The following is a 22,036-nucleotide window of genomic DNA, read 5'->3' on the forward strand; positions in this document are numbered from 1 at the left end:
GTGGTGTTTCTCGAATTTCAGGGGATTATTCGAGTCACACACAGGCAGGTTTTCTGCACAGCTTATACTGATATTTTTGGACCAAATCCTCAGAGGTTAAAATGAAAAACCTGAAAGGATCGTGCAGCCTGTTGGCAGTACTAGGAGTGACTGCATGCGATGTTTAGATTATAGGGCTGGAACAATGACGCCTGGTCGATTAACTGATCGACAGAAAAGAAGCAAAGCTGCTTCTGGCTTTGTGTGTTTGCGTTGGCAACACAAATATTAGATATAAGGATTTGGGGATATGCGTGATGGTGAGGGGCGTTTGGACTATTTTCTAGTACATTATACTGAATTCCGAGTGGATGCAACTTTTTTGTTTTCAAAATTCTCTTAATGTACTAATTTGGTCTGCGGCTAGAACTTCGTAGGTACCTCAGTGCCTTCTAGTAATATGACGTGATTTTGTCAAAGCCGTTACGCAGAAGGTGACCTTCGACATCTCTACGCAGCAGTCGTGACTGCAATGGCAGAGAGATTAGGGTCCAATTTTTTTAGTGGCAGGCATGTCCTCCTGCAGACCAGCGTTTTTAACGTTTTTTTTCCTGATTGGTTTTCGCGCTAAAAACTACTTGGTCATATTAAGGCAAGGATCGTGGTTCCGTGTAAAACCCTCCCCTTCAAACTGGTAGCCCTGTGCGTTAAATATCAGTTGGGAACGAGCGACCATCTCAGCGCTTTACGCACAGAAGCCAAAGGACACTGTGCGTTAATGATCCGTGCCAGCAGTCAAAATAACACCCCCTGAGAAGAGAACCGGCTGAGTCGAAGCATCTGGGGGAAATTGATCATTTCAGCTTTTACGAAATCCTGGTTCATACTCTAAATGGAACCTGATGGTATCTGTCACATAAGTGGATTCACATTTGTGTAGACACTGAATCATTTTGTTCCAAACTGCACTGTGATTGGGCAAATCAGTCTCGTTTTTGGTGACGCCTGGAAAAACCACGTGGAACATACACTTCGAGCATTTTCACATCTTAATAAAGCTGTGCTCCCCAAAAATAGAATTTTGGTATTTGGTGATATTTGTTCTGTATTTACAGTTTGATCAGATCTGCTCTGAGCAAATGATCACAGACCCAAGGTCAGCGTTAAGAGGACCTGAGGATTTTGCACACTCTTCTTCTAGATATTTAGGCACTCAAACAACACCAATACCAACACCTTAAAAGAAGAGACTAGGCTAAAATCCATCTTTTGTGCCCCTATACAGATATCAAAAACAGAGTAGTTTCTTACTGTTACAGCAGAGTAAGAAACTTTTGCAGCTGCTACTCTGGTTTTGCCAGATTTGATGACCATGCGTGAAAGACAGTTTTAAGATTTTTGTACACTGCAGTCAACTTTTATAGCATTTGGTATTGTTTTTATGACCACAAAAAATGGCCACATTAACCTGTTGGTTGATCACCTGGGCAAAAGGTTAATAATAAGAAGAAGGGGGTAGGGGTCTTGCACTAGGCCACAAATTGAGAGGCATAGGGGAAAAGGAGCCCAGTTTACAGGTTTCTCTACATTTGCAACAACTTCCACTCAATTATTTAGATCAGTCATGCTGTAATCTCCTCATTAACCTTCTTCAGCCTTTTTTTTTTTTTTTTACTGTAAGCAGCCAGTGAGCTGGTATTAGGAGGTTATACCCTCCCCCAACGATGCCTGTAAATACTGCCGGGGCTCTAAAGAAACAACAACAAAAAAAACAACAACAACAAAAAAAAAACAGCAGACAGGGCTCCCTGTGGAAGCAGAGCAGAGCAGCCACAAACACCCATCAGGACTGCCTGCCTGCCTCCCTTTGGCTCAGAGGTGACAGAGCTCCAGCTTGTTTTTCAGCGTCTGCTGCTGCGCTGTCGCCTCTCCCCTCTCTCTCCACTTCTCCTCTCCTCTCTGTTTCTGTGCGTCACAGCTAGGTCATGGCCGGACTCCAACAAATGCTCCGGTTTCTCGAGCCACACGCACGCACACACACATACGCACACACACACAAAGGCACCAGGAGCACACAAACACTGATCTGACAAATGATAGGGTGGCGAGGCGAGGCGAGCTAATAGTAGGCAGTGCGCCTGCTGACATGCCCGTGGGCCGCGGGTGTTAAATTGTATCCAATTACGGCGCATGCGACGATATGAGGGGGGAATAATAATTCTTCTTGCGTGACAGGGAGATTCGCTTATTTCACGGGATCTTTATATGAAGTGGGGGCGCAGGGCTCGATGTGTTCACACGTTTGTGGGCAAGCTGTGTTGTCTATGCACGTGGAGGAAAAAGATCTGGTTTTCCGGAGGACACGTTGCCCATGATCCATTAATCAAAATCCAGTTAATAACGTTTGGAGATGGGCAGGGTCCGGTAGAGTCCGACCAATAATTAATATCCATTATTTAAGCAGGCCCCGCCTAAAACAGGCCTGAATGTACATACACATAAACAGACAAACACTTTGCAGGCAGGCAAGTGGGAATGAGGAATGGCATCAATGTGAAAATGAAATAAACAGGCCTAGTCTCAGCTTTGTTATGAAATGTCTCTCCTGCTCATTTATTTGATGGAGTGCGCAGCCGAATCAAACCAGCAACAGTGCCGGGGTGGGGGGGGGGGCAGTGTGGGTGATACGGTGGTGTGATTGTGAACTGCAAACCAAAGTTTCACCCAGGTGTGGCTGACACTCGGCAGAAAAGATTTAAAACAAAAAGGTCAAGAGTTGGTTTTCGTAGTTCAGTTTGGCAAAGACGGAGCTGACGGCTGGGAGAGATCCGACCGTAACGAAGGCTTGAAACCAGAAAAAACCAAATGGGCTGTGGCAGAGCATAGCAGGTGGTTCACGCTATTAGCCTGACAATCAGCGACACTGTTCCTTACTTCAAAACAGGCTGGCAGAGGCACCTTAAAGAAACAAATAAAAATAAAAAAATAAAAAAGTATCCGTGTGTGTGTCTACCAGGGGATTTATTTGACCAAAAGCATCTCTCTGTAGTTGTTCATAAGGCTGTGTGTGTTGAATTCGGTTCTGCTTGACGGACACCGCCGAGCAGCAGATCTGGACCAAGAAAAAAAGTTTCATCTCATCTGGTCCAAGGCAAAGTACAAAAATAGAGTGTACAGTTAAATATGTACAATACATTGATCTGTTAGAAATATTGTATAACAAACAAGTGTAGTATTTTTCATTAAAAAAAAAAATACAAAATAACCTTCCAGAAGTGAATACATGTGCAGCAGTTGCATCAACAGGAACAAAAAACAGGCAGAAAACAAATACTGTGAGGAAGGTGACATGGGTGCTTTGGGATTTAGTTGCCCTGTTGAGGCATCTTGACTGTTTATAACCCCTCCCACTTCTGTAGTTCAACTCCGCACCCACATCCCCCCTGTTGGCAAGAAAATTGTTCAGTAGCAGGATCAATCTCAGGGTAGATGCAGATGCTTTCACGTCAGACACACGGGACACATCTTAAAGGCCTCCTTTTCAACTAATCTCCTGCAGAGACGTGAAAAGAGAATGCTAAAGGAACACCTTGTTATGATTGCCTTTCAGCGGTCCTTATGGGTTCTTTTTTTCTCCATTTTATTGTTGTGGCATGCCGAAATGCTGCAGACGTACAGAATACGATGCAGAGAGGGAAATCGTTTCAAGACCTTTTTGGGAAGAAGCAGATGCGTTTAACATCGAGAGGATCTTTACAGCGCCCTAGTCCTTCCCCTTCTCTTGTAGTAATGCGCTGAGCTGGAGCTCTGTTCAGTATGTGTGGTGTGTGTGTCTTTAGGATATTAAATAGTAAAGGATGGGGATTAATAATGGAACCTGACAGCTCATCTCCGGCTCCTATCTGCCTGACTGTCCCCCACAATCTTCCCTTCCATTCCCTCCCTACCTCTTTTTCCTCCCTCTCAGTTTCTAATCTGCTGCGTTTCTCTCTGGCTCTGACCCTCCTTCGTGTTCCTTCCCTCCATCTCTTTTGTCTCCCTCGCTCTCCCTCCCTCCCGCTCTCTCAGGGCCCTCGGTCTTTCAGGGTCATGTCAGGAGAGTAGAAGAGCACATTGGTGTCATCGTCATCGCTGAGGTCGGCCAGGTCAGCCTGCATGTAGCGCACCGCCCCGGGGTAGTACTCTCCAATCCGTGTTCTGTCACAGAGCCGTGACTGCAGAGCCAGCTAGAAAACAGACACGCATACAGTTTGGAATTAGTACACAACACTTATACTGGTGTAGAAAGGATGTTCACACTAAAGCTCAAGACTCAAACGTTTTTGGCCATTAAATTAAAAACAGTGCCCCAGGTAGATAAAAATGAAAATATTAAACCCCAGATTTGCATATCCAAGGCGTCATCGTGAAGCTGTGGGTCGCCGGCCATAAGAACCAATAATCCCCTTCAAGTTCATTTTCTCATGCACCTCTGGACCGCTTTAACCCCGTCTGCTATTTTTTAAAGCATCCATGTTACAATCTTTAATGTGTCAAAACGTTGGCCATTCAACTTCAATTTCATTTTGGCTAAGAGACGAGACTGCACGGAGGGAGATTTGCTGAGCAGACTGAGTGGGAAGTGAAGGTCGCTGTGGTGTGACCAACAAAATCCCGCCTTTTCAATGCAGTGTGTGCTGGAATAGGATGGCACGAGGAACAACTGAGGTCGTTAAGCATTGAATGTTCTGCCTCGGGACGCAACAGTAAAACTTTTGTTATGGTGACATTAAAATGCTTAAAATTCTATATACTAGTGTGAGAAGTACGAGCCGCTGTAAAGGCCCACTTATGCAGAGTTAATTTTAAGACTCATACTGTGGCTCTGCTAGAATCTTTGGTCATCCTGCACAACGCTAGATTCCACCTTTTGTAAATTCCATGAAAGCAGCGTACTTCAAACAATATGAAAAAGAAAAAAAAATAAACGGCAGTGCAATAAAACTTTAATGAGCGTCTAAATCTGAAGAAGAAAGTGTGCAGCCCTACATCACTTAAGCATGAACTGCTTTGATGTGTGCGAGTAGCGGGAGAAAATAGCCTAACTGTCCAGTCAAGCCTGAGCATGTAAATGATATGCACGCTTCTAAACACGCTCACAAACGTCAGGCTCATGAGAGGCAAATGAGATTCTGCTCATTTGAGTTTGTACGTGTGAGCAGGGATATCGATGCACAGTGCCCTAGCCAACAATACTGAAACCGGGAAAACGTTTAGTAGATTACACTGGATCTGGAAATCTGGAATTTTCCTGTTTATCTCAGTCACCATTCCAAATGAAAGTGGGAATAACGGTCCACATTTTAACTTTTAAGCTGCCAAAATACCTTGTCTTGTGTTTTGGCTTCTGCTAAGCCCTGGAAATCATTCATAATGCAGTCAAACCACCCTTCCCTTCCTTGATTGCATTTAATTGCTTCACTGGTACTTGAAAATCCCCTCAGTGTGGGGCTGTTTTCGATCTAACAAAGAAAATTACCTATGGAACTCAAGAGTGAACAATTACATAAGCTTGTTTGGGTGAGAGGGGGGGACTTTTGTCCCCTTTCAATCTCGCAAACATTACAAAATTCACAGCACAAATCTCGTCTCTGGGTTCCACTGACTTTGGTTCTGTCAGATGAGCTAGTGACTGTGAAACGGGAATGTGATTAATGCACAGCAACTGTTTTTATGCTTTTTGAATGGTGTGATTATGCAAACCGAATCAGATGTTTGGCTGTTTTATATTTACATTTATTCAACTGGCAGATGTTTTGTTTTTTAGTACTGTTACCGAGCCAAGCCAGAGTAGCTCACAGTTCACAGGTTTTTCATTGCAGAAGGACAATGTGAGCTACAGTAGGATGGAAAGATGAAGGGTGTTTAGACCAGTTTAGACTGGGATTTTAAAATCCACATTGCTACCAAGACTCTTGTTCCATTGCAGATCATATGAATAGGACTGCTCACAAACCTGCATGGGATTATTCATGTAAGTGGGAGATGTGCTGATGGCTACTCTGCTGAAATACCCAGAAAAGAGTAAAGAAACGCAGAGTGACATATGCCGTCTTTGGCTGGTTGAACCTCAGATGTGCTGCTGCAGTTTGGATTTATTTATTTATTTATATATATATATATATTTTGCTGGGGTTTCACTGGCAGCCCTGCCAGAAGGGAATACAGTACACATACACTATAAGAGAGCAAGGGGGAGGACTGAACAGAGGTTTAACCAGCTGAGCCTCAGCAGCGTAACAAGGCTTTGTCTGCCTCTCCTTAACACACGACAGCTGTGATGCGCAGTTTCGGTTATTGGTGGACAAAAGGGGGCCATGCTCGTGTGGGCACGCGGTGTTTCCACTAAAAAAAACAAACCCCAAAACCCCAACAACAATCGTGTTTTAAAATCAGCCTGCTTTGCGTTAAGATTGCCACGATACCGAGACATGTAGGGCTTTGGAAGAGCTTCCTTTCCTGCGTGCACACTCATAAACACAGAGAAGGAGAAGTGAGATGTGAGCTCATTGCAGAGCCACGGGCGGTTCAGCTGTATGGCTAGAATGCAGATCAATATCAGGGTAGGAGCGAGAGGAAGAGGGAACGAGACGGAGAGTACACAGGTGGGAGGGAGATGCTGGAGAGCAGCAAAAATAATGTAAGATAGATAAATGCCAGAGATGCTGTAACAGGGTACTGGGAACAGAGGAGACAGCAGAAGAGTACGGCGAGGCAGAGATGGGCAGAGAGAGGGAGAAACAGAAGAGCGGCTTCACTGCCGCGAAAGAGGAGGAGGGTGGGGGAAACCGAGGACTAGATAAAGAAAACGATGCCATGACAAAGAAGCAGGTTAATGGAAGAAAATGGGTTTTAAAAAACAAAAAAAAACAAAAAAATGCGCTTCTGTTCACAGTAATAACCTGGTTGTGTGAATGCATGAATCAGATCTGTAACCAGAAGAGGCCTCTCAGTGAAAGTGTGTTAGTTTTAGTTTTAGTTAGACCGACTCTCCTCACGCTTAAATTTAGCTTCAAGAGGAAGCGAGGAGGAATGGAAATATCTGCTAAAATCACGACCTGGTCCGATTTCTTTTTTTGTTTTTTGGTGTCATGATTTGAGTTTTAATCTGGTGTGTGCCGAGTCTTTTACTTAACTTTGTAATTCTCTGCACTGCAGTACGAAACATAACTGGCAGGTAGGCTTACTCACCTTAAAGGTCAGTGTCTAACTAAATTTAGGGGGAAAAAAAGAATGGTAGTGAAAATGTGTGGGTGTATGCAGCAAAGGCTATTTGAAAAATTTAACAGCTACAATTTCTATGGCTCAAAGTAAACAGTGTACTGAAAGCCACCGCGCTTCCTGTGTTTTTGCTCAATCTCTCAACTGAAACTGGCCAATAGACATCGTGCAGGCAGAGTGTGCTGTGCTTTTATGTCTCTAGTGACGAGGACCCATGTCCACTACGAGTCTAGACTCAGGGAAACCCAGTGGTATTCACAATCATGCATGCTAGCCTAATAATCAACCTGAAATGCCATTAAATTTAATCTCATTTCCATCCTGCAGTTTTATTTTTAGTTGACATGGGAGCTGCTCGAATGGCTGCCAAGATCATTTATTTTGTAAGGTTTTTAAAAAAACATGTAAATTAGTTATTTTTAGCAAACTCTGCATCACGATCTTTCACATGTCACCATTCAAATCAAAGCAGCTACTTTTCATAGTGAGAGTGGAACAAATTGTGGATGTTTTGAGGGATCTAAATGTGGTGCCCAAACTCAGCGTTGCTGCCAATTTGCTCCAGTGGCCATTTGCAAGCACTGAAACAAATAAATGGCACATTTTTGCCATACCCTATAAAATGCGTGAGCCTTTCTTAGAACTCACAAAAGTGCTTTTATCTGCACTGTCTCATCCTAATGTGCTATCTATGCACTGAGCAGAACAAAACTGGCAGGGCCACGGAAAGCAATAATAATGCCTTTTTGCTATGTGCTGCATAAGCCAAAAGGGAACCTAATAAACTGAGAACAATTCAAAATCTTGGAGTCCAGTATCAAGGTTTAAAAAATACCAATGGCACAGTACCAGGCATGTTTGAATGACTGAACATATTGGATATTAAAAAGGTACTCCGCACTTAAATGTTGAGTTTATTGAGCTATAAACTTAATGATATTACTGTCACTATTACTGGGATGAAACACGTCAGTGCTGGTGGTAATGACATTTCTTTGCAAATAATAAAAACCTGAATGTCACTGTTTGAAAATGGCTCAATAAGCAATCTACTGTTTTAAACCTTGCAAAGCCAGACTGCCACAGGTCAGACTGTTTAGGGCTCATCAACATGTCTCAGATCAGCTCAAATCAGCTGTGGGAGAACCCCTCCCACCCCTTAGTGTTTCATACTTGAATGATGGAAACTCATTTACATGAATGTCTGCCATTTCCTGCAAACGCTCTACTTAGGGTTTTTCAGTTTTGGTGCAGTGGTTTGGACTTGTGCTTTTGAGGGCTGCGAAAGCATCACCAGACCCTCACATAGCTCAGCAATAAAGGTGGCAAGATGCCCCCTTTTTAGTGAGAGACAAAGACACACAGAAGCTTTAAGCAGTATCCGCGCTGGAGCCAAAGGCTTGAACTGATGCAGCACGAGACCAGGATGGTCAGGACCAGCATGGCCTTCCACCACATTAATGTCTGTTTCAGCTGATTACGGATTTCTTCACCTCAAATAAACCCTCTGTGGCAGACATGTGTCTCTTTCCATTTTCTCTGGACTGGAAAAGAGAGTGGGCAGCCCTCTCCTCACCCTTTCTCACCCTTTTTCCTCATTTTATTTTTAATACGTGGGGGTGGAGTTAGATTAAAAACTGTGGGTGAACTAACATTTTAAGAGGTCTCTACCCAAAGTACAGGTGCAGATGCAGATACAGCAAATGCATTACATTACAGTCGACGCATGAGTCCACTAGTGGCTTGAAGGTGAGCTGTGGTATTTGGTGCCAAGATGTTAGCAACAGATCCTTCAAGTCCTGTAAGCTGGGAGGTGGGGGCTCCATGGATCAGACTTGTTTGTCAAGCACATCCCACAGATGTTTGACTGGATTGCAATCAGGAATTTTGAGGGCAAGTCAACACCTCAAACTTGTCCTCCTCAAACCATTCCTGAATCATTTTTGCTTGGTGGCAGGAAGCATTATCCTGCTGAGAGAGGCCAGAGCCATCAGGGAAACAGTGCTTAGGGTAGGTGGTAATAATCATAGCATCATAGTAAAATCCACATGGATGGCACGACCCAAGTTTTCCAGCAGAACATTGCCCAAAGCGTCATACTGCCTCCACTGGCTTGCCTTCTTCCTATGCCACATCTTGGTGCCAGGTGTTCCCCAGATAAGCAAAGTACACACACCTGGCCATCCACGTGATGTAAAAGAAAATGTGATTTATCAGACGAGGCCACCTTCTACCATTTATCTGTGGTGCGGTTCTACTGCTCGAGTTCCCATTAATGCTGCTTTCGACGGTTGACAGAGGTCAGCACGGGCACCCTGACAGTGTTGTTTTTCATTTTTGCTCCTGGTACTGTATGACGTCAAAGAGAGCGGCTGTCCCTAATGTAGTCATCTCAGGCACACAGCTCTGCCTGTGAGCACAAAGGTCCCATCCACCTGCTGTTTAAAGCCTCTGTTTATGAGGAGCAGCGAATCGGAATAATGATGGATCGTTATGAGCTGTAAATCACGCAAGACTACTATCACGGAGTCCAGGAATAAAAACATGAAGGTGGGAACGAGCATAACAGGTCACCTTTAATTAAACTGATTTTCTCCGCCTACCCAAAGCAACAGCCACCAACAACTTTTCCAAAGTACGTATGGCACGAGAGAGCAGAGTGAAGACAGCCTAGGGAGAAGGAAAAAAGGCGCCTACCCTTTAAATCATGCAAATGTACTGCAGGCAAGCAGCAACAGAGGCAGAGAGGGAGAGAGCGCTGGTGAGTGAGCACGAGGAGACAGGGTTAGGAGGGCCAGGGTGGGGGTGGGGGGTAGGGTTGAAAGCGCAGATTCGTCGCTTTGAGAGAGGAATGTTTTGACGCTGTTGCAAAACCCTCCACACCACCCCCACCTCCTTCTCTCCCAAACCCCCCCCCCCCCCGCGCCCCCTTCTCTTCCCCGCCAATCTCACACCTGATGTGTGGGGGCTGCTGGGAGCCGCATGCCAAGATGAATAACAACCGGCTGTTAGTCACGATAGCGCACGAACACACGCCGCCTCTCTCTCTCTCTCTTTCACTCGCTCTCGCTCTGTCATCTTCTTTCTCACCTTCTCTCTCGTTCTCCGTGAGACGCGCAAACAGCGTTTTCTCTGTGATTTACGAACACATTGAGATTCCGTTTCACTTCTCTGTCTCTCTCTCTCTCCGCTCACCACAGTGCAACATTGACATTTGGGCTGAAGGTCACACTGCACATTCCAGTCTTCCACACTGCGCTCACGACCCGTTATCAGCGTGGTTGGTGGTACTGACTAGGCGACAATATGTGTGTGTGTGTGCGTGCGTGTTTGTGTACGCGTGAGCTAAGACCACAAAGAATTTTCTGTGTTTGCGGTTCAATATCTGCTCTGGCTCGTATCTGCAGATACAGTCAATGTTTGCAGATTGAGATAAATCTGTGGAGAACCCTATTGATTGTGGTGTTTATTGAAATGCAACCACGCAGGTTTGTGGTTCAAATTTAAAAAAAGAGAGAAATTAAATATAATATATACACGTAATTTTTTTGGAAAAGCTTGTCTTCATTACATGTTCCTAAGCCCTGAATTTGCCATTTTACACTTTAAAAAAAGGGGGGGGGGGTTTGTACCAAAAACCCAACAAGCATTTTCCGTACAGGTGGCGTGTGAACACCTGTAACAGATGGTAACAGTCAGTGTGGGAAGTTAAATGGCCTAATTACAAATCCTGAAGCAATTATTTCTCACTGGGAAGAGGGCTAAGATGATGTTGCAAAAAAAGAAGGAAAAAAAAGTAAAATGACTTTTGTAGAATTACCACATCATTAAACTTAAACATCTTCCTTACGTAAGCATTTCAACACTGGTATAAACAGAAAATTCAGCCACTCATTTCGATGCCCTTCAATTCGTATGTCTTTGCTGGGATGGGCTTCAGCCACCTGAGTCCCTGAAAGGAGTAAGCAAAGGTACACTGCAGAGGACAGATGGCATTCAGAGCTTTATAAAGCTCCTTTCAGACGTGGAATCTGTGACATTGCCGACTGAATAGATCTGCTGAAGGAATGGATTTTAAACCACGCTAACAGCAGGAATAACAATGATGCTCAATCTGAAATTCACATAATTCAAATGAGTAATCCCAGCGATCATTTTTGCTAAATGTCACAGCAAAGCTGATGTTTTTTTCTTAGGACTAAAATGTATTGGAAAACTTTGGTGATCCCAGACTTTTAATCCGTCACCACAGATTTAAATTTGCCCATTTAATTCACGTGTCTATTACTTTACAGTTAAACTGAATTATACCTGCTAACCAGCTGCATATTGGGTGGTTGCTGAGTGTGTCTACATGCGTATCCTGGTTATGACAATCTTTTAGAAGTACTCTGTTTTTGTCTTTGCGTCTTTATTTCTGACACTTGAATGGGCCTTTGTTCTAGGTGTTAAGAAACCTGGATATGCTTCTGAACATGTTGAAGTACCCTTATACAGCACATCCAGGTGTCTGAATGTTCCAGCCAAGTTACCTCATAGAAACACAAATAATGGTGGGAGCAAGACATTCAAGTCTACAGAAGACAGTTTGCAGAATGCCTGTTTCTCAACATGTAGAGTGAGACAAGTCAGGTCAAAGCCACCTGGGCTTATGTTTAGTAGCTATGAAGATGAACTGTGAGAAACTATTTGCATGCCTAATCAAATGTATATAAGTGTCATATCCTGAATATGGTTAAAACCAGGATAAGCTTAGGTAACCTGGGATACTCTGTCCATGTAAATGCACACATTGTGACCATGTTTGCATACTTAGCGCTGAACTGTAAGCATTTAACCAAATGCACAGTTTCAACCAGTATAAGCCTCGATTGAGAGCTCGTGTCAGTGCAACAGCCTGATTGGTTCCTCGCGTGTTGGGTTAAATATTTTCAAGTGACACGGACATGTATTTACCTTTATTTTTTGTCACCCAGGATTGATTCGCATCAGTGCAAGTCTTTGAACAGACTACTGTATGCAATCACATGAAAGATGACTGAGTGTCTATTCAAGCGTAACCACTATGTATAAATAGCCTCCAGATTTAAATAACGATGCGGTTCTCACAGGTGTGTGTGAAGTTTACCTGCATGCCAGTTGGGCTCAGGAGGCTCCACCAATCCCTATTCAGGCCAAACACAAAGGCATTGGCCAAGCCGTGGAGTGGTGCCGACAGGACGTGCAGAAGTGTGAGGTAGAAGGACGGTGCTTTAGGGTAGAAGGCGTTATGGAGCCTGGAGGAGGAGGAAAAAAAGAGAAGACAGAGAAGTTTTAAGTTCTCCCGTAAAAAAGTTGTAAATACAGAGACAACTAGGAGCAGAGCTTTAGACGTGACGATGGAGTAATTCAGGGAGAAATCAGAGGGAGAAGACGGCAACGGGGGAAAGGGGAACGGCAGAGAGCGAGAGGTTGATAGAGCAGCAGAAAGAGAGGGAAAGAGAGGCAGAGGACAAGTGAGTGACAGAGTGAGGGACAGGGTGAGAACGAGAAGTAATGAGAGTGAGTGGCGGAGGCAGAAAAAGGAGAGAGAGAGGAAAAGGGGAGGGCGAAAGAGCGAGTGAGCTTTATATCAGCGTTTAAGAGCCCATTAGGCAGCGTGAGACGGCTGGGCTGACACATTCTTGGCTGCCGCTTCGACAGCACGCAGCACTTTACAAGGACAGGGAGATGTGTAGCGCTCAACTCCCTTCCTCTCCTTCTCACCCCCTTTCTCTCATCTCAGTTTCCTACTTCTCCTGACCACAATTTCGCCATCCCATCTTTCCCTTCTTTTTCATTCCGCGCACGTTTCCCCCGCACGCTGCTCGGCCTCACTCAGATATCGCCCCCATTTCTTTGCATTCAGTTTCATCTATCTGGATATCTCATTTTCATCTTGACTCGTGAGAGTGAGCCGCTATTCCTTTCTTTTCAATTTCCTTCCCCGCGCCTGGAAACCTGGGGCACGACTAGGAGAAGAACCTGATATTGTATGGTGCGGCTGAGAACTAATGGCTGCCTCTGAGAACGATGCTGCTCAGCCATTAACCCTGGATTAACCTTGTATTAGCGCTGCTCGCTGGGCTAGCCCGCCACTAATGTCTTTTATTGATCTATTAGCGTGAGAATCAAACCGCCGCGCGGCTCATGGCATTTTCTGCATGTGTTGTGTTCTTGGGTTTAGTGTGCAGCACGAACTAAGTGGCCACAGTGGTTGACCTCAGGGTCGCCAAAGTCATCTGTGTCTTGGGGGTTGGGTGGGCCACTCTTGTATTGTGGTTGCACAAAGTTACGTGGGACTCTCCAATCACCTATTCCTATGTGACTGTCTGACTCAGAGAGATTTTTTTTCATTAGTTTTTGAAATGACAATTATATTGGGGAAATCTTTAGCAATTTTAACACCGCTGTGCTTTAAATCACTCTCTGTAGCAATCACTTCACAATAGCACCACAAATACTGAGCCATCACTGCACCCTGCACATGAACATGACGAGTCTTCGTGGCTGCAGTGACATCAGCCAGGCTAATAAAAATAACTCCTGGTGACTAACCAAATGTGTTTTATAAAAACAATGTTAAATGTCGTGATGCTATTACATCACTGTCACTTTCTAGTCGCACAGGAGGCAGATAATGTTTTAGAGAATACTACTCAAAAGACTGGAAACTTTCTACTTACAATAACAGGACACTGAAGGCCAGATCAAAAATAAACAAAAAGCTTTGTGTAGTGGAGACGTCCAAAGTAGGTTCAGGGCTTGCAACAGGATTTATTTCCAATAGGAAACACATAAACTTACATTGGCAGGGTTATCCTTCAGAGGAGTTTCATTTGATGGCAGATGGTTTAAGCACTGAAAAGGCAATGGATAAATCCATTTTAACACATTTAAGCACAAAGCAAGCATTGAGAAGCACCCAGGTGCCAGGAAGAGGAGCGACTCTGTTACTTGCCGTGAGAATCAACTAAAATCGGAGCAAATTGATTTATATTTAATATTTGTCATTATTTTTTGGAAATGACTAAAAAAGTTAATGTAATGTCTTACATTTCTAGAGACATAAATAAAATAAAATAAAATAAAAACACTATATATCCCAAACAGGAGTCCTCTCTTTCTTACTGGGGATTTATGCTTCAGCAGGAAATTTGTCACCTCAATGTGAGGGGTGATAATCATAAGCATCAATATAAGGATCTCAGCAAATTTCTGCCTATCATAAAAAGGAATTGGAAAACTTGAGCAACAAAAATGTTTTACCCCACAAAAACCATGGAGCAATTAACACACAAGTCCACCAGCACAAGCATAAACACTTCGACGTCAGCCACGCACATGGGCCAAACTGTCGGCTCGATTCAGTCTAAATCAGGCCTCAGTAGTAGATGGCATTTCACAATTTTCTGCCCAGTCTGTCAGGACATCATGTCCAGAAAAAAAACAAATAAGAACTACTGAGCTCATTTTTGTGCTTGAGTTCTTTTGTGGATGTAGACTTCTTCTGCTTCTGCATCACGGTCTTGAAAAAGGCTGCGTGCACCACCCATTTTTAGACGGGAAGATTTTGTTCCCGGAGATAAGATGGAGCTCCAGTTGGGATGTCGCAGCTGTATGAAACTAATAGCTGGTGCAGCTTCTTTGGTACACACAGCTGCTTCAGGTGCGCTGTCAACAGCAGCCTCTTACACTACCAGCAGCAGCGATAGCAGAGCCTGAGTTTCTGCTTGATGAAAATATAAACGAGGCGCTGTACATGCTTTTTTCCTAACGTCTGATAACTTCCAAATTAGCCAGCTTTTTCCTCCACCTTGCTCTCGCCAACGTGACAACTAAAAACACAGCGTTGATTTATGTTACCCAAGTGAGATATGATTAAAAAAAACCCTGCATTTTCAAAATATTTTAAGGTTATACGTTTTCGGATCCATTTGTTATTCCTAAACTTAACCTAGCCTGGCCACTCGCACTTTTGTGTCATTACAGTGTGTTTATTTACAGCAAATTCCAACCCGATACTACAATAACGACCGTGAATGTTTTTTATTGTAGTGCATTTGCAGACACGGTTTTGCTAAATCTGCTTTCTGCTTCATTTTCATACAGATAAATTCCCAACCTGCAAGCCACTCTTAAATATGAAAAGAAAAAGATAAAACTTGCAACAGAGGCTATCCATCATTTTAATTGTGGTCTCTTGGAGCAATAATACATAAATGATTATTTTTTCCTGATGTAACCACACTCAATAATCTCAACGTTTAAGTGAAACCAAACTCTGATCCTTAAATGTGTCAATAAAGGCCTTCAGTCACTGGACACGTTAACATAATATTTGCAAATATCAAATCAAGCTTAATTTTTATGATTCAAATAAGCATATCTGAGCAATCGGACCGCTGCACATGGCAACAAGTGTGCTGTAGCTCAAAATGTGCACCAGTATTGGATACACAAATAGTAAAATAACACTATTTTACCTCTTACACACAGCTAGATGCTGCGGGTCAATCGGCTCTCTGAAATGATTTCCCCACCTCCTCAGATGTGCTCCCAGCTCTGCCAGCAAGAGTTCAAACTGCCCCACTAACAACATAAAATGTATGGAGGCTATGAAGACATAGGCTCCTTACAGCTGTTACATACACTAACATCTTTTGCTTGAACAACAGTCCAGTTCTTTTTTTTTTTTGATAATTTAAATTCTTTACACGCCATAGAATTTGACTGCTGTCTGCTCATTGCTAATTTAACAGAAACCATGAAGTTTAATGATGCCAAATTCCCTTTTCTAGTATAAATGAACCGACTACAATGTCTGCCAAAATCTTTCGTTATAGAAAAGGGGGATGCACGATTCAGTGTTTATTTCTATTTTTTGCCTTGATACTGATCCCGAGTCTTTGTGTATCTGTTTGGCGCACCTTTCTGACCCAAATACTGAAGGTCCAGATTCAAGAACAAATGATCTTTAATTGCCAATATGGATTCGATTTTAAGCTTCTTTGGGCAAATGCAACTGCAGAAATTGAGAACTGCGTAAAGTGTCTCACTCTGTTTGAGTTGGGATGACAGAGAAACTCAGTCTCCTCGTGGTTTATGGTTGTTATTACAAATATGTTTTAAATTGGCATGCCACAGTGGAGGACCGTAACTATGAGAGCGGAGGCTTCAGCTCTGTCAAAACTTAGCCACACACACCAAAATAAAAGGAAAAGGGGAAAGAGTCGTAGTGGCTACAGACGTCATGCCCTGCCTTCACTCCATCTATGCTACAAGCAAGGTACGCCTGGCCATTTGGAAAGGCGACTGTTTCATGTACCTGTCACTTTCTAAACAAACACACACACGGCTATGGTCTTTGGCCCCATTATGAAGTCCTAATCAGTGAGCGATCCAGCTATGGTACCTGCAGCCGGCTGAGAAAGGATGGTATCTATGCCATTTTATGAAGGAAACCTGATAGAAAATTAGACTGAAATTCAAATTAGAACAGAATTATTATTATTAAACCAAAGAAGCTAAATGCAACAAATCCTTCTGAGAAAGTCTAAATGGTCCTGAGGGTTCCCCTCTGCTTTACCATCGAGTTGCTCAGAGAATTAATAATTACTCACAAAATGTATTAATTAATTAGTGAAAGCTTAAATTATGCGCTGACAGAACTCTTTTTTTAACAAGTGAATGAAACAGTCGGCACTGGTTGAAAACCAGACTGTTTCCCAACAAAAAAAGACTGCATAAAGATATAAGGGATACATGTCGCCATCTAAGCTTTGAGGATCTATATACCTTTGTGGCACTGTGCCCATATGCTTTTGCCACATTCAGGCATTTTTATTTTTACTTGCATACTGAGGGAAATGCAGACAGTATAGCATCACCTGATGCCACGGGCTGGGTTAGGGCATATTGTAAACAGTGTGACAGTAAGCTTAAGCGTGGGAAGAGAGCTTGGTTCACCTCAACTCCAAGCAATTCACAAGAGGTTAGACTTCTTCTAATATTCTCCTGAACGATAGGTAGCACCACTCAAACCATACCGTCATATCAGTATTGATATAGGAAGAGAAGATGTTTTTTCCACAGTCTCACAGAAACTGTTGCACCATCTCCCTCTGTCTGAGCAGTAACTTTTATATCATTATTATGGCAGTAAAAACCATCATGGTCGTACCTCAACCCAGCTGCGATAGCAGTGGTACGATGTGCCAAGTAACAAAAGTCAACAGGTCAAAGAAAAACTAAAACAGCGGTGCATTTGACAGGGAATAAACGGTCACCAAAAGCGACCGGAGAGATGTTGTACTGTAGGGAAGAGAGAGCTCAGTGTGAAAGTGAAGCTGTCAATTTACTTGCCAATCTATGTTCCCACCCTCATCTTTAAGACCACAAGCTCTAGATCACAGGTGTCGAACTCCAGGCCTCGAGGGCCGGTGTCCTGCAGGTTTTAGATGTGTCCTTGATCCAACACAGCTGATTTAAATTGCTAAATTACCTCCTCAACGTGCCTTGCAGTTCTCCACAAGTCTGGTAATGAACTAATCATTTGATTCCGGTGTGTTGACCCAGGATGTTATCCAAAACCTGCAGGACACTGGCCCTTGAGGCCTGGAGTTCGACACCCCTGCTCTAGATAGTGACCTAAAGAATGAGACTGAGAATACAAGCTGCAGAAATCAGTTTCCACTAAAGGATGGCCAGATGTTCTCTTAGTGATAGGGTGAGTTGTGTCGTTTGGCAGGACCCACTACTTTGCCACATAAAACAAAACTAACTGAAATAGATCAGATATCTGACTAAGACGCCTCCTGGATGCCTCCTAGGTAAGATGTTTCGGGCATGTTCTATCAGGAAGACCTAATTCCCGCCGGATGAGCTGGAGAAAGGAAAAGGAGGTCTGGGCTTCTCTGCTTAAACTGCTACCCCCACGATCTGGAATCCAGAGCAGTAGAAAAACGGATGGATGGATGAATGAACAGATGGAAGGATGGATGATTAAGGAGATTTTAGTGTATTTTTTCTTGTCATTTGTGCACATTTTGTTTATTTTTTAGCAGTCTTACAAACAGCTCCTAAAACTTTTAGATTTAAGTTACGCAAACTTTGTCAAAACCAAGCAGGCACATAAACAGGCTGTTGTTTTTTTCCCTTAAAAGCCCAGTGAGAACTGCAGGAGAAAAGCACAGAAGATGATTATGGAGATTCATCCACAAATCTGGTTATAATCCTCTCTTATCCTCTTTTGCAGCGTGAGGTTGCAAGGTTTATTTGCCATTAATCTGTCTCCATTTACCTTCCAACAACCCTTTAAAAAGTTGTGACAGAAAGAAAAGCACAAGTTGAGTTGGCCAGAGGTCGAATATAAACCAGCAACAAGAATCTACCTGCCGTAATTCTGGATAAAGGTGTCGACTAAACGTCTAAACGAAGCTTAAAATAAAACCAACAGTGCAGCCAGTGGAGCGTAGAGTGGCGTATCCTGGTGCTTGTCAGAGTAGGGACCATTTCAGAACTGTTTTCTGGGTTAGCCTACCGCGATATCTCCGAGGACCAGACCAGCTGCTAGTCACATTCATTTCACTTCCCATTAAAGGTGAAATAAATCAGGAGTCCCCACACAACCTCCTAAGAGACGCAGGAAACACACACACAAAGACACACACACGGACACGCACGAAGAGGAAGTTGGACACATGTGGATACACATAAACACACATCACTGCCCGTGCGTGTGCAAAATAGGTGTCTACATTCAGTCTAACCTGGGTCACATACGCCGAGAATGTCAGAAGGAGAGGAAATGCAGTGGATGTGTGTTTGTGTGAGCGGCTGTGTGTGTGCGCCTGCCTGCGTATGTGTGTCTCTCTGACAGCACAGCGGTGAGAGTGAGTGGGTCTGTGTGAAGGGGGGCTATTTCTGGCGTCTCATTTTTTTTTTCCTGCTGCCGCAAAGAAACACGATCGGCGTCCGGGAAACGAGAGCTGGCAGCAAGCAATCATCTGCCTGCCACACACAAACACACACACAGACACATGCAGGCGCACACACATGCGTGCGCACACACACAGACACACACACAGACAGCACCTCGCAGCGCTGAGCAACACGCGCCATGGCAACGGAACAGCCGCAATTAGAGGCGAAGAGCCTTTCCCCTCCATCGAGGGAGAGACGGAGAGCAAAATGAAAGGAAGAAAAAGAGCAGGCGAGGGGGAGAGAAAGGGAGACAGGAAGGCGGGGGGAGGGGGGAGGCTGGGCAGAGACGAGTGTCAGAGAAACGGCGCTGCACAGGAAGGAGAGAAGGGAGAGCGGGAGCGAAAACGGAGAAGACGATAAAAGAGGTGAAAACGTGGAAGAGTGAGGAGGCCGTGGAGGGGAACGAGGGGCCGAGAGCGATGGAGGAGGAGGAGCAGGGAAGAGGGCAAAGGGGTGAAGGAGCGAGGCTGAATGAAAAAGACTAAAAAAGAAGCCGAAGAGGCAGAGAGAGAGAAGGGAAGGGAAAGAGGAAGAGGAGGAGTAGGAGAGATATCTAAAAAGACAGATTGCAAGACATGAGTGAGACAAACAAAAGAGATTACGTGCGAGAGAAACCAAGATAAGACACGGGGGGGGGGGGGGGGGGGGGGGGTGCAAGGAGGTTAGATAGAGAGAAGGGAGAGATGGAGAGGCTGGTGGAGGCGTGCGGAGGATGGGGGAGGATGGTAGGGGGTGGTAGGCTGTTTCTCCTGTGTGAGCCAGGCTAATGAAAGATGAATGAGGGAGGCAGTGGTGAGAAGGAGAGTGTGGCTGCGGGCGATGCCTGGCTGAGCTGCTGTGTGCGCGCGTGTCGGGGTTTTGTGTGTGCGGCGTAGTTGAGCAAGTCTCACAAAAGGGATGATGCTGTGTACACAATATCGGGAGCAAATGGTCAACAACAATAAACACGAAGACACGCTTCTGCGCTCACGCTCGCGGGCGCATGTAGCCTTAAGTCTCAGCCTGCTGCCACCTGTAAGCATGCAGTCAATCATTAGTACTCGCGCAGCGTCTCCGAAGCCTCGCTCACTTATTCAGACCTTCCATCTATCAAGCTGTCACTCACTCTTTGAACCCGTCTATCTCACCTTCCACATTCTCTGCAAAATCCCTCATTTACTGCCTCTCCCTATCTCCTCCAATATCCCACCCTGCCAGTCTATACCACTTTCCTTCCCTCCGTTTCCATTTCCTCCTTCTATCAGCGTTCACCTTTTCTTTTTCTTTTTTTTGTCTGCCTCTAATTGTTGTGCCGAACATCCTCAGAGCTGTGGGTGAAACGCACTTAAAACAGCTTGGACGAGAACTCCTTCCCCAGAGTGGAGGGCAGCCAGACAGAGAAGTCATCCTGAACCCGATTGCACTTCCTCCGCTCTATGACTGACTGCCTTACTTCTTTTTTTTTTTCTTCCCTCCAGACAAATCACATGCTTCACAGTGCCCAAACAAGGCTCTCATTCTCCCTGCGGTGCCGCTGCTGACAGCGAATCAGAACTTTTCTTTGACTAGAAAGTCTAATTCTGTAAAATTGAATTTGATATCTAAGATAAATTATAGGTGGGACAAAATCAATGCAAGTATAGGACAGTAAAGAAGGAGATTTATATATAATTTTTTAAATGTATGCCAAGCTCACATGATATTCTACTGCCTTTCCTGAAGGTTTCAGAAAGATTTTAGCTTTTAAGCCCCTAAAACTAAATCCAGCTCAAAGGTTTCTATTATATCTATATTTCTAAAACATTTAGAAAGACAAACACTAATCTCAAACAGAGAGGATGAAAAATGAACTAGACATTGTCACAGTTTATTTTCGTCTAATTATTCTTCACAGTGCTTCGAGCCATGATAGCCTTTTAAAGGACTCAAAATATGGTAGAATCCACTTGTTGAATCCAGATTCTTCACACGTAAAAACTCTAATCTTTGTGGTTTTTCCTCTCAATAATCTCAATAGACAAAGCAATAAAGAAGATTTTTTTTAAACACTCAACACTGGGTTTTTTAAACTCAGTGCCTGAAATTCATTTACATAAAGCTTGACCTGTTGATCCGTTGGTTGCTTGCGTCTCTTTGATACATGTGTGGTGGCCTTTAGGGCAGCAAAAACCCAGGACAGGCTTTTCTTTGTACAGTGACAACATGTGATCAACCGCGCAAATGTGTGTTCAGCTCTATTGCTTGGGAACTATCTGCTAGAGGATGGTGCGCTTTATCTTCTTTCTCCTGGGTGTAACGACACGTAGATGAAACCACGGTCTGCATGTGCGTCGTGCTAGTGTGTCTGCATGCGTGTGCGCTACAACTGAAAACTGGAAGATGATCTACTTTGAGCATAAGGTCAATATGGGTGTAAATGCTCCCATTATAGACAACTGCACATGCTTGGTCCAAACACGTTCATTTTGGCCAAAATTTCTGGAATAATCCTGAAACACATAAACAGGCACACCTGCATGGGATGCGCACACACACACACACACGCACGCACACACACGGTAACAGACAAAGCGGCATACACAGACCCCAGGGACTAAAGCGGCTAACGTTCACCAACAGAATAAAACCCAAACAAAGAGACATCCTGTTTCCTGGAACACAACACCGCTCAACGCACTGTGCTGGGAGCCAGTAAACGCATGCACACACACACACACACACACACACACAAACAAAATCTCTTCGTGCATCGAAGCATACGTGTTTCCCTGCACCTGATTCATGTACCTGCATGTGTCTGTGCGTCCAGTGATGC

General features: G+C 44.1%; 1 protein-coding gene across 3 annotated transcripts in view; it reads right to left on the minus strand.

Annotated features, from left to right (window-relative positions):
- Positions 1-2,981: 2,981 nt before the first annotated feature.
- The window catches only part of LOC309691567 (cyclic AMP receptor-like protein A), a 54,587-nt gene continuing 35,532 nt past the window's right edge, over positions 2,982-22,036 (minus strand). For 2 of the 3 annotated variants that reach the window (XM_082509306.1, XM_082509304.1), the window contains 2 exons: positions 12,368-12,515; positions 2,982-4,205 (listed from right to left, as the gene is read on the minus strand). In XM_082509306.1, the coding sequence (XP_082365432.1) occupies positions 4,044-4,205; positions 12,368-12,515 (310 nt within the window). In that variant the 3' untranslated portion in view covers positions 2,982-4,043. Of the gene's footprint in view, positions 4,206-11,089; positions 11,192-12,367; positions 12,516-22,036 lie in introns of all 3 variants that reach the window. The other variant, XM_082509305.1, reaches the window with a different exon arrangement.

This window comes from Aulonocara stuartgranti (assembly GCF_965226115.1).
Source record: "Aulonocara stuartgranti genome assembly, chromosome: 16".
NCBI classification, from domain to species: domain Eukaryota; kingdom Metazoa; phylum Chordata; class Actinopteri; order Cichliformes; family Cichlidae; genus Aulonocara; species Aulonocara stuartgranti.